At 37.5% G+C, this 17,725-nt stretch overlaps 1 protein-coding gene and 1 long non-coding RNA gene across 2 annotated transcripts; both read left to right on the forward strand.

Annotated features, from left to right (window-relative positions):
* The first annotated feature begins 225 nt into the window (after positions 1-225).
* LOC147520004 (uncharacterized) lies at positions 226-1,578 on the forward strand. The gene has a single exon (XM_086594224.1). It carries the CDS (start codon positions 226-228, stop codon positions 1,576-1,578), a length of 1,353 nt encoding a protein of 450 aa, XP_086450350.1.
* A 6,559-nt stretch (positions 1,579-8,137) lies between these two features.
* Positions 8,138-8,666, forward strand: LOC147520005 (uncharacterized). The gene is made up of 3 exons (XR_015214345.1): positions 8,138-8,189; positions 8,270-8,493; positions 8,572-8,666. It is a non-coding gene; the product is annotated as an uncharacterized LOC147520005 (long non-coding RNA).
* The last annotated feature ends 9,059 nt before the right edge of the window (positions 8,667-17,725 follow it).

Consider the following 17,725-nt stretch of genomic DNA (forward strand, 5'->3'; position numbering starts at 1 on the left):
TTATAAGTTGTACATGTGTTTTTTTTACATAATATTGGCATTGTTAGAAAAATTCTTAGGTAATTAGGCAATGGCTTTCTGATTATTTCTTGTCTCTAGCATTTTATTGTGCTATCCAGAAATGGACAAGTCTTGGATGTCGTTGAATCGGTTTACTACTGCATAACGGAAAGGGGTTGAAAGTTTTATGACGCGTTTGCCAAAAAGTTTGGTGAACATAATCCCATGCCATGTCCATGCAAAACATGTGGGAATCTCAATAAATTTGTGGCTAAGGATGTTGAGTTCCATCTGTTTTACCATGGTGTTGATGGAAGTTATACCAAATGGATATGGCATGGAGAAAAATCTCCTGGTCAAGCTCCCTCGAGTGTGCCTTTAGATAGGCCCACCCATCACCATTTTGGGAGTGAAGCCCTAGGTGATGATGCACTCGCAGATGATACCACACCCCCAGATGATGCTGCAAGCACAATAAAATTGGCTCAGACCGCTTGTGACCAGTATTCATCTAATCCCGAAAAGTTTCAGAAAATTCTTGAAGAGGCTGAGGAACCTTTATACAAAGGTTGCCCAAAGTTCACCAAATTATCTGCGGTCGTTACATTGTTTAATGAGAAAGCAAGGAGTGGGTGGTCTGACATAAGCTTTTCACGGTTGCTGAAAATCATTGGAGATATGCTACCCGATGATGATAATTTACTACCCCGAAGTATGAGAGAGGTGAAAAAGACATTGTCTGTGTATGGGATGAGCTATGAGAAAATAGATGCCTGTCCGAATGATTGTGTGCTTTATAGAAAGGGATCTAATAATGAGAATAAAACTAATTGCCCTACTTGTGGTGAGTCAAGATACAAAGTGAATAAGAACCTGACTGAGCAACATAAGGGGGTGCCAGCAAAAGTTCTGTGGTATTTTCCACCTATCCCTAGGTTTAAGAAATTGTTTCAGTCGGTACAGACATCAAAACATATGACTTGGCACGCTGACAAGAGAGAGGTTGATGATAAGTTACGCCACCCAGCTGACTCCCCCGCATGGAAGTTGGTAGATGATAAATGGCCAGAGTTTGGCCAAGAGCCAAGAAATTTGTGCTTGGCACTTTCAGCAGATGGGGTCAATCCGCATGGCTCAATGAGCAGCAAGTATAGTTGTTGGCCAGTAATGTTAGTCACTTACAATCTCCCACCTTGGTTGTACATGAAAAGAAAGTTTGTTATGTTAACGATGTTGATTTCAGGTCCACGACAACTTGGAAACGACATTGATGTTTACTTACAGCCACTAATTGATGACTTAAGAACACTGTGGGATACAGGGGTTAAAGCTTATGATGCTTATCGACAAGAGGCTTTTACATTGAGAGCTGTATTGTTGTGGACTATTAATGATCTCCCTGCATATGGTAATTTATCTGGTTATGTTGTAAAAGGCTATCATGCTTGTCCCGTATGTGGCAAAGAGACACAATCGTGTAGATTAAAACATTCAAGGAAGAATGTATACATGGCCCATAGAATGTACCTTCCAGAAGATCATCCCTTTCGGAAACAGAAAAAAACATTCAATGGGTGAGCAAGAGTTTCGATCAACACCTATTCATTTGACTGGTGAGACAGTGGCAGAAAAGGTTGATGGAATCAAAACCTTGTGGGGGAAACCAATACCAAAAGAGAAGCCCAAGAAAAAAAAAAATAAATAAAAAAGGTCAACTCCATTAAAGAGGAAGCGGATGGAAGATGTTAGTGATGATGGTGCTAAAATTTGTTGGAAGAAGAAGTCAATTTTCTTTAACCTCATCTACTGGGAGTACTTGCTTCTTCGGCACAACTTGGATGTGATGCACATAGAGAAAAATGTTTGTGAGAGTCTTATTGGAACCTTGCTAAATATTCTAGGCAAAACAAAGGATGGACTGAATAGTCGTCTTGATTTGCAGGAGATGGGTTTAAGGGATGAATTGGTACCTGATGTAAGTGAAAAGAAAGCGTACTTACCACCAGCTTGTTACTCATTATCCAAAGAAGAGAAATTTAGTGTGTGTGAAACATTGCATAAGTTAAAAGTTCCAGATGGATACTCATCGAATTTTAGAGCATTGGTTTCTATGCAAGACTTGAAGTTGGGGGGTATGAAATCTCATGATTGTCATGTGTTGATGCAGCAATTACTTCCTGTGGCTATACGATCGGTGTTACCAAAACATGTGAGGATTGTACTTATCAAATTCTGCTCATTTTTCCATGAATTATGTGAAAGGTAGTAGATGTTCTTAGATTGCTTGAAGTTCGAGGAAGAAGATCTGGTGGTCACCTTGTGTTTGCTAGAAAAATATTTCCCACCGTCATTCTTTGATGTTATGGTTCATTTAACCGTCCATCTTGTTCAAGAAGTCCAGCTTGGTGGTCCCGTTTGCTTTCGATGGATGTATGGATTTGAGAGGTATTAAGAACATTAAATATTCTTCTAATATTATTACTAATTTAAATTATTTAAAGTAAAGAGTGGTTTCTGTGTTTTAGGTATATGTCGGTGTTAAAAGGTCAAGTAAGAAATCGTTACCGTCCAGAAGGTTGCATGGCGGAATGTTATATTGCCGAGGAAGCGGTTGAGTTTTGTAGTGAGTTCTTCTCTGGATTGGATGCAGTTGGAATTTCTCCCATTGAAAATAACACACCCTCTGAAATTGTGACTGGAAAGAATCCTCCAGGAGGTGATTTTATTGCAGCTGATGTTAAGTCCTTGGAGCAAGCACATTGCTATGTATTGCACAATACAAGTGTTGTTCAGCCATATATTGAGTAATTATACTTTAACTATTTGACTTACAAATTTTTACTTTTTACTCTAATTCTTTATGGAAATTTTAGAGCTAACCATGCGGTTCGTATGGAAAATTATGTAGGAGACACATGAACCACCTAAAGAAAACATTTCCCCGACAGTCCAAAGTTCAGAAATGGTTACAAGATGAACATAATCGTTCTTTTAGTTCTTGGCTCAAAAACGAGGTAACAATTGTCAACAGTAAAACATGTTTTGTGTCTATTTAATAAATGTAGCTAACATTTTTAAGGACAGGTTTTTGAAGATCGGCGTGTCTCTGGTAACAAAATCTCAGAAATCTTGAGATGGGTATCACAAGGTCCCCGTATACATGTAATGAAATATCATGGTTACACAATTAATGGCTGCCATTTTACCACAAAGGATCGTGATGCTTCACGTGTCAGTCAGAATAGTGGTGTTAGTCTAGTGGCCACTGCAATGCATGTCTCTAGTGCAAAGGATAAAAATCCTGTTTTCTGCGAAGCAGGATACTATGGTGTTATTGAGGAAATATGGTTGATTGATTATGGTCATTTCAAAATCCCAGTGTTCAAGTGTGATTGGGTTGACAACAAGAATGGCTTTAAGGTTGATGAGTTGGGTTTCACCATAGTTGATCTTTCTAGAATTGGCTATAAATCCGATTCTTTCATTTTAGCCTCCCAAGCAAAGAAAGTCTTCTATGTACCTGATCCAGTCAATCAGAAATGGTCCATTGCTCTAGCAGCTCCTCAAAGAACCTATCATGCTGATGACAATGAAGAAGACCTCTTTGATGCTGGCATTGAAGATCATACCCGTCCTGAAGTAGTGCATTATGATGAACCTTTGGATCTTTGTAAATGAATCTGAGAAAAAATGTACACACGTGAAGATGTTTAGGGGATTTGACCGACAATGATATTTAAGTGATAGATCTTTTGCATGGTGCTACTGTTTTACGGTCCGTTTTTGTCTTATGATCTTTTTTTTGTTTGTTTTGAAAATTGATGCCAAAGACATGTAATCAGTACTATGTATGGTAATTGCGATTTTTGTGTAAGTGTCTTTTGTTCCTATATATTTCCTGCAGTGCATTGTTGTACTATGTTTATTCATACTCGTATGCTCTGCATTGCATTGTTGTACTATGTTTATTCATACTTTCATATGCTCTGCATTGTTTCACGGTATCATGTTGAACTTACCCATTCTAGGCCATGCACAATATATTTATTGATATGTATGGTTTTTTTCATAGCATAGTAATGGATCCAGAAAGGAATGGTGAATCACAGGACAATAGAAGTAATGTTGATCAACCCCACATTCAGAAAAAAAGGAAAGCTAGTAGGGGGACAACTGTAATGCTTGAGATGACCAAGAATTGGGATGGAAAGGTAATTACTGTTGAGTATGATAAAAAAGGTAGGCCTACACCACGAGCAGTACGCAGGAAGATAGATGGTTATGAAGGGGCTTTGGCAAGAGTAATGGTCCCACTAAACGCGTTTAGTGATTGGCGCAAACTAAAAGATTTTTGGGGAGGGCAATTGGAAAAAGATTTATGGGCTACAATGCAGGTAAAGAAATGTGCGCTTTCCGGCCTGTTATTTATATATTTTAGAATGAATTTTCTGCGGGCTTACCATTTAATTCATTTGATATAGACGAGATTTGTATTGGATCCAAATACGAGGGGTCAAGTTATATCTGATATTAGCCTCAAGTGGAGGACATTTAAGACAACTCTGACTACTAAGTACATACTTCCATTCAAAGATGATCTCGAACTACTTGTGGCGCCACCTACAAAGTATAAATATCTTGACATAATGGTTTGGACTGCATTTGTGCAATCAAGGTTGACCCCGGAGTTCCAGGTATATATCTACTTCTTTTGTCTGTTAATGTATTTTAGATATATATACATATGTTAATGTCTTTTCTTCTTTGGAATTTTTAAGGAGTTAAACTTGCTACAATCTGAAAGGCAATCCAATAATGTGTATACACACCGACTGAGCAGATCAGGCTATGTGGGTCTTGAAGAAGATATTATAAGTACATTTAGTAAATACTATTTTAAGTAGTTTCTTATGTTCAAACTAAACTAACTTAGATGTCTAATTGTGTTGTTATGGTTCATGTGTAGAAAAAAAAATCCATAGAGACAGGCATTTTTGTTGATCATGAAGATAGGAGTGTCAAATGGAAATTGGCTCGTCAAAACAAAAATGGTGAATATTCAAATGACGCCACAAGGGAAGTAATAGGAAAAATTGTAAGTTTCCATTGTCAACTGTTTTGGACTTTTTGTAAGATTTCCCAAGGTTGTGATGTATCAAACGCCTTAACTATAGCTTGCAGGTCCGGAATTCTTCCCAACTGTTCCATCAGTGTTAATTTTTATGGTTTGAGCAGTAGGTGGTTTCCACTGATTGCTTTTAATTTGCGGGGCAGTAGGAAGACTGCCTTGCATGCCCATACATCAAGCTATTTTTATATCACCTGTATACATATGGCTCGGGATTCACTGGTTTCATTATTATTGTAGGATGATCTGAAAAAGCAAGTAGATGAGGGGATTGTAGTGACTGAGGGAAGCAATGATGTTCTTGCTATGGCTTTGGGTACCCCGAGAGCACCAGCGTAAAATGAGTTAGAGGCTAGGGAAGCATGTCACGCCAATGGCCTATTTCAAAATACCAAAACGAGGAACAAAGAAGTATAATGCGGAGCTGTTGGTCCAATTACATGAATCTCAGGAAAGGGTGAGAGTTTTAGAACATATTGTGAAGGAAAAAGAGACAAATAACTCCCACCATTCAGAAAATGTTGCATCCAATAGTAGCGGCATCTCAAGAGGTCGACAGGTAGTTTGCCAAACCTTAGCTTTTTTTTTTTTTTTTTTTTTTTTTTTAAAGATAAGGCACTAAGACGTTAACATGCTCTTCCATAAACTCCCCTGACAACCTCTCCCTGTTCTCAGAATGGTATAAGATATCTTATATATAGTTAATGGAACTATGTTATAGATCACTTATATACAGCAAGAGCAGTGGAATGAAAAAAAAAATGGCAGACGAGGGAACCATACACGAGACTTTCAAGAGTGACTCCAAGTGCAGAACATCAAAGTTCTTAGTTTAGAGGATATATCTGCGAAGATAGTCGACTTTGGTTGGGTGCTTGAGCTTCATTAGTGCTTTCACTTCATGCTTCCTAACCATCTCTCTAGAGATATTAAGGTTACCAGCTATCTCTCCCAACGTTCTATCACCTTTGCCGTCAAAGCCCATACCTCTCGTGACTCTGTCGATCACCGGGCTCTCCTTAGGCTTTAGTGAATCAAAATTTGGAGAAAGCATAACAAAGTAGGTTGTTTTGAAAATTAGGATCAAACTATCAATACTAGAGGCTGAAAATTTGGAATTTATACACATTCAGATACACTTTATGCATATCTACATGCAAATCTAAGAAGGGATAGATAGTTCAAACTTCAAAGCATGTTTCATCATGTTTAAATCTGACAAGGTATTTAGAAATGGCATTGATAAAAATGTAAAACTAAACCAAGTAAATATAGAAAAACTAAACCCGATAAACTAAACCCGGTTTTAAACATGTTTCATCATGTTTAAATCCACCACTCCGTGCTGCTCCTGTACTATCACAGCCCCCTCAGTGCTCTGATCTAGCCTCAATTGATCCCCCAGAACCACCTCATTGCTCCCGTACTCTGTTCTCTCTGTATAGCCCTTCACTGTACTCAACCCCACTTTCTGACTCCTCTCCTGTTACCACTATAGCACTGCTGACCAGAATCTCTGCCTCTAGCCGATTGACTGCACTAGCAAAGGTATCGAGAACTCCTTCTGGCCTCTCTATCTCACCTCTCCTGTCCCTGTTTTCCTCAGACTCACTATACTCTACTGCTGATGCTTCTGCCACTACCTCCGACCGAATCACAAGCTCTCTTACTGTTATCGATTCTGCACTACTACCTGAGACAACATCTCTTCCTGAACTTCTTATGCCCACTTCCTCATAAGAGTTTCTGCCTAGCAGCTCCTCTCTCTCAACTTGTTCCTCTCTTTCTGACACAACCTCAATCCGGTAGCACTTCCTCCCTTCTTTACCATAGAGCCTACCTACATTATTACAGAGACAAGCTGCTCTCTCCAAAAGCCCGTGTCCACTTCCTCATTAATGTTACAACCCGATCGCTCCTCTACCTCAGCCGTACCTCTCTCTCAGCTGATTCCTCTCTCTCTTCTACCTGCATCAACTGCTCCACTCTCTCATTTTGGGTTTGTTCCGCTGTAGCTTCAGGAAGACTGGTGATTTCTTCCCCTCTATCATTTCTAAACATGCTACTCTCAGGTATGGTTCTGAAATTTTCTACATGCACCTCCTTTTGACCTGGAAATTTCGTTCCAATTTCTTGTTTGAGCTCCTGGATTTACTGCATTCACTCCTTGCATATGGTGACTATCTACCATGTTGTGTGTTTGTTCTTGTACGTTGGAATGTAAGGATTGGAGAGGTGGGAAGTTCTGAACATTCAAAAACTGGGAACTCATGGTTCTTCTAAAGATTTGTTTTACCATTGTTGAACTTATCTTTGTGTTAGGTGTAGGATTTTACCAACAAATGACTAAAACCATACACAAGGATTGGATGAGTAGGATGATGAACGGTGTTCTTCCACAACGAGAGGGATGTTTTGCCCGAAAAGGAATAGAATAGCGAAGGTTTTTGGATAAGAAACAAGGAACTTGCATATTTTTAACTAAACGCGGCAAAAAAGGGATTACTAGATCATTGATACGACTTAAGTTATGTCGCATCCTGTCTCCCAAGAAATGGTCCCCATTGTTAGCTTTTTGGTTTAGTAGAAATTTATGCAATGTTGCTTTGTCTTTATTTATTAACTTTCATTATCTCTTACATGTAGTTTGAAGATGGTGGTACTTCAAAAGTGGACAAGGCAACGTCAAATATTGAGTTTAGTATCCCGCAAGTATGTTTTATGGGCTAAATTGTGAAATTATATCCAACATTAGTTTCATTCTATCATATACATTAGTATTTAATACTTGTATGTATTATTTGATAGATGCAGAATTGTAGATTGACTTTGGGATCAAAGGACAAGATTGTTGCCAAAGGAAAGGTTTATGAGAAGACGGGACCATTAGAAAAAATTCACAATCTTCCTTTAGGGGAGCACAATGTAAAAGTGTCGATTGATTGTGTATTGTGTGTCTGATTCCCCTCTCCTATACATGCGTGGTGTTTTGACCTCTATTTTAGATTTACACAACTCATTTGTGGCTTGGCCTGAAAAGTGGGTGATAGTAGGTGATAAGGTAAAATATATTTTCCAAATTTTATTAGTTATGCTTTTAGAACTATCGTAACTAACTTTAACATTTTTACTTGATTGTAGGATATGGTTGATGATTCTTCTGCAGCTAATGGTGAAGTGGCAAGTCAGCTCCAAAAGTTTGGCAAGATTATAGAAAAAATGATGAAATCAAGTCAAATAAGTATTCCACTTGAGAAGGGGGTGTTTGAAGAAGAGATAGCATTCAATTATTTCTTAAAATCTGATTTGTTAGATGTTTGTAACATGAAGAAGCTTGAGGTTAACTCAATGACTGCATACTTAAGGTAAACTATTTGTCTCAAGAGGAATCTTTTATACATTGGGTGGTATTGCCATTTAATTTACTATACTTATTTTTTTAGGTTTCTCTACGACCGATTTGAAAGTTCTCGAGCAAAATATGGATTCTTCCATCCTTCACATTTCAATGATTTTGGAGATAGAGAAGAGATGAAACACAGCCTGATAAAGAGAATGAAAGTTGTGAGAAAGGATCAATTGATTTTTGTGCCATACGCCACCATGTAAGTGTGTATGTATTGTATATTCATGTGTGTTCAATGTATCTTACTAGTTATTTAATTTTAACCACTTGTATGTAATTAAATCTTACTTGTCATTTAATCCGTCCACTTTTGTGGCTTTAGGGGTCATTGGCTTTTGTTAGTCATTGATATGATATCAATGGAAGTGTTTTGGTTGGACTCCATGGTACGAAAGGCTATTGATTTGGATGTAAAGTTCATAGTGAATGAGTGAGTAGTTCATTCTTCTTGTTTGTTTTTTTTCAAGGCTTCATTTTTAAAATACTAAGTCGTAATGGATACCGTTGTGTGAAGTGCGATGAAAGTGGCAGCTATGAAAATGGGAAAAAGAACTAAAGGAAATCCGACTTGGGAATTGGTGAAGGTGAGGAATGAATAGTTGTGTTGATGATATACCACATAGTTTAATCCTCTGTGTGTGACTTTTTTCATCTCTATGTAGTGCCCTAAACAAACAGGGAATAAGGAATGCGGCGTTTATGGAATGAAATTTATGAAGCACCTTATGGAAGATCCTCTGTCGACAAAATCTAAGTTGAAAGAACTTGGGGAAGTAGCGACATACGAAGACGAGGAGCTTAATGATATTCGTTTGGAGTTAGTTGAATACATTTTGGATTTTATCAACCATGGAGAATAGGTACTTCCTATGCTTTTGGCTCTTAATTGGCATGAATGCATGTTTGTCTTTCTTGATGGCATGAAACCTATTCCCTTTATGACCTAAAACAAGCTTACCTCCGCATTTGTATTCCTATTAAGGACAAGAGTTAGACTTGTCTATTCCTACTACAGCGTTTTACTTATCTTTACTATAACTTTCTCATCATATAGTCTATTTAATAAAAAAAATTAAAATTAAAATGAATATTAGCCGTGTCAACGAATCTGATATTTTAGACTATGTCGTACCCAAATCTCCGTACCTGTGTCTAAATCGGACACTTGTACTTTCTTCCAACATTTTTTCTTCTTCTTCTTTTAATTCCATATTAGGGTTTTTGTTGTTTTTGGAAATGCAAAACTATGCAATGTAAAATTTATGCAAAATAGTATGCATTTTGGAGTTACTATGGGTGTTGAAATGTCTTTGTTTTCCCAATTTTTTGTTATTTTTGTTCTTTTGATGATCTTACAGATTTAGGTTTTGTGGCATAATCTAGCACGTGTGGAAGCCAAACAACTTCTGAACAATTCACCTTTATGACATTCATTACTATACTTCAATCTTGATTAAGTACTACATAATTTATTCTTGCCAAATAGGGTCTAAAAGTATTTTTAGTCGGTTTTGCTAATGCTGAGAGAGTTTATTTTGCCTTGTTTAGCTTACTTCATGGTTGTTCTTTTATATATGTTTCACATGACATATCAGTATTAACAAATGTGATTGTTGGTTGTGTTTGTCCCTCTTGAATTAATTTCCTTTTTTTCCTTAAAAAAACGTGGAGTACGCGTCATCGGTTTAAGAAAACACTTGAGAGCCTTGAGGCACCAAACCTTTTAGAGGGTGATTGGGATTGGGGTATAAGTTTTTTTAATAGTTAGAACTTGATTCCCCTTTCTATTTCCTTGGGAAGGTGGGAATTAAACCCAAGACAATGGGACCAAGTCCCAAGGCTCACCGACTATTTCAACTATCCACCCTTATACATCCTTAGAAATATTAATAATTGTGTCACACATAACATGCCTTATGAATATTATTAACAAATGAGTTGGAAAATCTGTCAAGGCTTTAGGTTATCCTTGGGGATACACCTGTCAAGCTCTATCTTTATCAAAGCTGTTAGGCGAGACACTTGACTTGATAAAAGTGACTTCGCTACTAGAAGCGGTCACGATGAGTCGGGGACTTAAGGGGTAACCTCATCTATGTAATAGATGTATCTGGACATGCTCTTTCTTCCCCTGCCTTTGGTTGGGCAATGTGCTATGTCGGTTCTTTGGTCGAAATGTAGCGAGGAAGGCACTTGTAGGTGAGCTTGAGTGAGTGTGCTTGGTAGGAACAATCATCGTCCCTTTACCTTGCCCATTCAAGCCGATAGGAAGTTTAAGTAAACACTTACACTTACACTACTACACTTATTTGCCATGTGTGAAATAGTGTAAAATCATATTCAATGTTAGGTTGGCGACTTATCTTGGAGTTTAGTGGTTACATGTTTAATTTCTTGGTGTACGTGCTTGGTATTATTTTGTTAGGCTTCTCTTGCAAAGTATTGATGAAGTGCTTGATTTATGCCGTGTAGGTAAATTTTTCATTGGAGAACTAATGGGGGAAGCTTTACATGGAGACATCATGTGCTACTTTTGGTTTTTTGTTTAGTTTTAATTTTTTTTTTGTACATGCATGGAATGGAAGTTAGAGAACTAATCGAGGAAGCTTTACATGGAGGCATCCTGTGTTACTTTTGATTTTTTGTTTTGTTTTAATTTTTGTACATGAAAGTGCAACACATACTTTTCGTGGAAAATTGTCTATAGCAAGCTTTCTTATGCAAGTCTTCTTTTGTTAGCTTACTTTGCAAGGATGTTGTTGGTATATTGTGAGATTGGAGGTTATTTTGTGGTGCTGCAATTGGTTTTAATATTAAAAAAATAATAATAATAATAATATTATTTCGGTTACAAAACAACCGATATTAAACAATTTTACAAAAACTGATATAACAGACAAATATCAAAACCGATATAACAAACAATATAAAAACCGATATAATAACTCTTTTTTATATCGGTTTTCTCTGTTAGTTATATCAATTTTTAATGAATTTATGTTATAAATACATAAGATTATTACATCAGTTCATGTTTAACCGATCTAGAAAGGGACACTTATTATATTGGTTATGGTTATATGTTATATCGGGGGTACTTATATCGGTTTGAAGTTTATTGAGAAACCGATATAATAAGTCTTCTTTATCACCTTTTAGCCGATATAAAACCATTTTTTTTTAGTAGTGACATTCCACTGTATGATTTCCAATTTTGTGGAAATTTGTTGAAGCGTTTCCAGTCACACCATTGCACACCAGTACAACACCACACACTGCACACAAACAGTCCACACACCACCAGTTCACACAATGCACACCACCAGTCCACCACCACACACTGCACACCATCAGTTCAGACACTGCACCACCAGTCCACACAATGCACACCACCAATTTTCCACCACACAATGTGAAATATAAATGAACTAGCAGCTTGTCACGCCCCGAGACCCTAGCACACATCCCAAGGACGATGAGTGAATCTCGAGGCTGACACCCTCACAATTCTACCGAAATTTTGGCAAAGTTTCCTTTGTTTGATCAACATTCGTAAACCCTAAAAACCTGTCATAATCCCTGGACATCTCATAATTCATTCTTCCAACCATATATATATCCAACAACCATACATACTACTCCTAACTTTAAATACTACAGGGATATGATGGTATATCTACAAAACAAGGAGAACCGTCGCTAAATACATCGATTATTACATCAAGATGGCCTAGCTCACTGTATATACAACCAAAAGAAAAGAGCTATGCTCATTATATACATCAAAAGAATAACCTAGATTATCTCTATACATCCCAAAATATGAACTTGACTTTGTCTCTCGTCAAGCATAAGGGAATCCTCCCAAATCCCCATAACCCTCATCGCTAGGGTTAGGAAAAGCCTCATCCGCAACTGGCTCGTCTGAAATGTTAAGTAGGATGAGCAAACAACTATGCCCAGTAGAAACACACATAGCCAATAAATAGACTACTTATAACAAAACAGTTAAAACATGCAGGTTTTTATAATAATATCAAAATATCGTGACTATACAATAAGTCACTAGCTAGCATAAATCATATCGGCATGCTTCTTTAATATTCAAAATATAGTTATCACAACCATCATACAACTATTGTGGCCGCTGCATCCTATTAGAATGGTGAGGGTACGACTGGTACTCAGCCCCAGTCACAGGCAATCTCGGTTCAGTACTTCCCAGTGTGAACCATGCACCGTTGTTTTCCTGATTTTACCGGCAGGGAGCTGAAATGCCGTTGTTGTGTTCGTACACACAAAATCCCCAAAGCTTTTAGGGCTCAGGTGGGCCCTGTGACCACGACCCCCATACGAGCTGTCACCTAACTTACGGTGGTCAACCGTTCGACGGCTCGCAGACCGCCGGGATCGACACATCCGAGTGGACTAAACTCTCACTCCTCGGCGTCTAAACCTCATCGAGGTAACATGTAACCCCACACAAGCTAATCACCATACAAATATGACACGCATACAAGCATGGTTATCTAGAAAAGTAGAAAAGGAATTCCCGGACTACATCCAGTGATGCATCCCTTTAAAGGTGGCCCACTACCTCGAAAGGTGTACACCACAGTTGGAATCCTAGAGCGAACTGCCGTCTCCGGAAATGTGACAACAGTTCCTTCTTTATAGGAATTCACAATCCCTTTTCTAAATCCCCTCGTGATAAACATAGTAATATCTATATATATATACTCATATTACCGATTATTTTCAAATACTCTAGTTACCTATGTAGTTTTTCTTTTAAAACTGTTGATTATGTAGGTGTGAGTTCCTGGATTTCCCATCCTCGAGTAGAACAACCTATGACTCCCAAACGGGCCAGTCATAGTAAATAACAACCGATGATTCCCAAACGGCCGAATCATCGTAAAAAAACACGACCATCCCGGGAACAATCCGAACCTCGCACCTAGTTACAAACAATCGGGTAATCCTTACCGCGTACAAAATCCATCTCTCTCGTCTCCTTATCGGCACAAAGAGACGCGAACCTTTCCCAAAACCAGTTTTTCACTTTTAACCAGAAAACAATCCCTCGCTATCCCCGATTTTACAGAAAACCCATTTCACACGAAAGCTATATGTATATATAGTTTATAGCGAGGAAATACAGTGCAAAACATGAATATCATATATACATGCATGGTTGATACGCAACTATCTATTTCCTAGTTAAACAATTCAAATCATGCATGAAAATAAGCATGCTATATATTGGTATGTAGGTTCCTACCTTAGCAAGCTCCGTTCTCCTCAAGCCCACTTAACTAAATCCAGCCAGCTTAACCGAATCCAACTCCTATAAATCATATAAGCCCAATAGTAAATCTATTAGAACCCGAAGAAGACAATTAATATTTCCTTTCAACATAAGTCGAGAGAAATAATTACTCGTTGATTATATTAACCACTAAAGTAATTATTAACGTACTACCCTTCTAGTTACCAAAAGTTTTGTTCTAGACTGTTATAGGCCACCACAAACCGTTCTGAGAATACCCGACAGTCAGTGCCGTCAGTCGACTACTGAGCCATTTCCAGTTCTTACATATATTTTCTCAGTAACTTAACCCCTTTAGATGCTTCGTATTCACTCTCCTCCCATCCCACACAAATTTCCATTTGTAATAAGATCCCAATCCAAGTCCAAATTTCCACTACAACCCATTCCACACCCTTCGGTTCATATTAAATCTAATAACAATTCTTTGTCGCCGTGTTCCTTATCAATCGTGCATTACTGAATCAAATCCTAAACAAGTTTAGACTAACATAACTTCTTTAAATTAAAGTGAATATAACAATTCTTACCGAGTCAGCAAGCAAAATCGCTCCTAGCTTGCTGCTCCACCAAAATCGCTCCACTTTGTCGCCACCCACAGCTGCTGTCGACATAACAACCACCCCATTCAATTATCTTTCATCCAATAACACTAATTAACTCGAAATCGAGTTTACACTATCGATTTGTAGGCGAAATTCACTAACCTTTCGCGAAAACCCGACGCACTCCAAGAATTTTCGGCTCCACCACTGTTTCACTCCACTCCAGCTCTTCCAACTGCTACTGCCGACCTTCAACACCCCCAATACACTCAGTTACAATCGATATATCCAATTCCATCAATATTTAAATCAAATTATCAAATAGATACAAAATCGCACTCACCTTTTACCTCGATACGACGCGATTTCCATAAATTTCGAATCCCCACTCTCGCGTTCAGTGTTGACAAGGTTTGGGTGTGAGGAATTGAGGGTTGAATCGGTTGAATTTGAGAGGAGGAAGTTTTCTCTCTCCTAGGTTTTCAGTATTGCGAATTGGGGAAGAAGAGGTGCGATTTTCTGTTTTCGCGATTTTGGTTTTGGGCCTATTTTTGGTTTAGTGCGATACGGTCAAGGCCCAAGCCCAATATGACCCAATTGGGCTTAAGGTCCTAATACTCCTAACCACCAACTCGTTTGACGTCGCGTCGTAATCATTTTTCCGGCCCATCCCACTAAATTTAATTTTCTATATTCTATCTCACCGCACGCTATAACAATAACCCACTCATGCGTGTAAGCTGTTACTCGTGCCAGCTTCGCACGCAGAAAACCGCTAATCGGCATTCTGTCAAATTTTCGCATATGGTCGCTTACCTAACGTGACTTATGAGTCGGAGTTAAGTTCCAGTAAGTTACGTACGTTTGAAATATAACCCTGACGACCAATTTACATAAATGACCCTAGATTTATTATGAAATTTACAAAAATACCCTTAACAAGAATTTGAGTTTTTACACAGCTTGAGTAAAGAGACTTGAATAATTAATAGGATGTAATGCAAGGAATGAAGGTTGATGAAAACATCGTGACTTACCTTGTATCCCGGAAATACAGTTTGAATTCGAATAGTTGCAATGTCCTCAATGCTTCTTTCGTGCTCTTCAGCGAAGCATATATTCCATCTTACAAAATGCGCACTTGAATTTCACAAGAAACCAAAGCATGAGATGTACATGATATTTCAAATAATATTTTCATAAAAAATAGCCCCAGTGTGAATAACTAAAGTGAAGGATTGAGATTTACTTGTGCTTAAGATAAGCATAGAAATTCGCAGATAAAACGCACTTGTTGTGAGAAGAGATGGCAGAGATCAGTTTGTAGGAAACTGATTCGGCTTGAGTTTCTAGGGTTTGCCATTTGCATGATTGGGGAAAAAGAGTAAAGTTGCAAGATTATTTTTCTTTGGGATAAGAACAGGTGAGAGAGATGAAGTCGTGGGAGCTGATACTTAGACGTCCCCACATGTTGAAAGCGTTAACTTTATTTTCAGAAACCACGCTGGCCTGCCGTCACTTTATTTTTAAAAACTCTAACAATTTAATTTCCGTAATTATCTGTTTACTAGTGACGGTTTTAGTTCATTACTGACGCCTATCTGCCGTCACAAGCTTACTGACGCCTTACTGGTGTGTCACAAACTGAAAAAGCCCAGTGTCACAAAAATACAGTTATAGTGTGAAAACCCATGATTCTTGAAAACAAGAATAGCAAACACCATTACTACTTCTTCACATACCTTCAATACAATGGGTTGATAACAAGATTGAAAAGACGAATAACCGAGATGCGATGAAAAATCAAAGATTCAAGGAGATGAAGGATTGCTTCTATGTTTTTAAATGATGTTTGACGTTTTTTCAAGCAGTTATAATGGCGGAAAATGTTGAAATCAATATTTGAAAAGGAAAACAGATGAATTGATCGCATTTGAAATGATTGAAAACAATTGAAATAGATGAAAAAGTGATCAATGATTGGATTGAGGATTTGAAAATAATAAAAAACTTACTTGAAAAGATGAATATCTAATCTTGATCAAAGTTGTTCACTTAGAAACTTGAAGTTGTTCCTTGATGAATAGACGACACCAATGTAGAGATCAAATTTCACTAATTTATTAATTAATCATTAATGGTGTTTTACAATCTCTCAATTCCTCTCTTTCTCTCTCTTCAAATGTGAAACACATAAATGAAATGTGGAAATCTCCCATTTCTTTCTTCTGCATCCAGTCTTTTTATAGTTGCTCCACATGTATGATTTCATCCAATAGCTTTGTGACATGTGTTCATTCCTTTTCTCTTCTCTTCTACCTACAACTTAAATGAATATATCAGCTCTTTAGCTGATATTGTATTAGAAAATTAGTGAAATAATGGTGAATATTTGTATGTACGATATTTGGCCACAACTGGGATCTATGTGGAGATAACAATTTGCTACTTGCATTGGAAATGCTTAAAACCCAATGGGGTTGAAAATAGCAATCCCAGCTAAAGAGATTTGACGCAATCTTAAAACTCTCAAACAAGTAATTCTTCAGGCTGACAACATATCAAATTAATGTGTATATTAAAACACATTGGTTTTTTTTCCCAAGTGAATAATGCAGATCCAATCCCACTTTTGGGCCTGGTCCCGAAATCATTCAATGTTCATTAAATCCAACCATGAAAATCTACTTCACATCTACTATCTACTATCTATCTACTAAAGTAGAGACCTCTAAAAGATATTTCTCTCTCTCCTAGGTGGCACTCTAATATGAGAGATAGTCTTTCCTCTATTTCTAATAACCTACAATGCCACGCGAAATCTTTTTTTGGAGAGTTTGAGTGTATTTCCACTTTTTTTTTTTATATATTTTACTAAATAAAAAAATTTGCTAAAAAATAAGTGAAAATAGGTGATTTGTAGAAGTTAGCTTTCTCTTATGAATCAAACACTTTTAGTGTCTATTATAAAGCACCAACTTATTTGGAAGTTGGCTAGATCTAAAGATTTTCTAAAATTTGATGTAATCAGGTCGTCCCTTTGTACGTTTGCCAAGTACTTAATATAAAATGGTATTTGTTACTATCGGACCCCAATTTGTGTTGGGCGGACTCCAAAAAAAATGATTATTACAAGTGTGCCATTGGTTTCAAAAAAAAAAAAATTATTATAAGTATGTCATTGATTTCCAAAAAATTGAATTCTAAAGCCCAAACTTAAACGACCCGGCTAGGTCGTTTAGACTAAGTCCCAAACGACTTGGCCACACCGTTTAGGACTTAGTCCAAACTAAGTCCTAAAACGACTTGCCAAG

The sequence above is a fragment of the Coptis chinensis genome, chromosome 2 (genome assembly GCF_015680905.1).
Source record: "Coptis chinensis isolate HL-2020 chromosome 2, ASM1568090v1, whole genome shotgun sequence".
Lineage (NCBI taxonomy): Eukaryota > Viridiplantae > Streptophyta > Magnoliopsida > Ranunculales > Ranunculaceae > Coptis > Coptis chinensis.

Coding starts and splice junctions, on each gene's coding strand:
- LOC147520004 (XM_086594224.1), top strand. CDS start 226: ATGCCATGTCCATGCAAAACATGTGGGAATCTCAATAAATTTGTGGCT.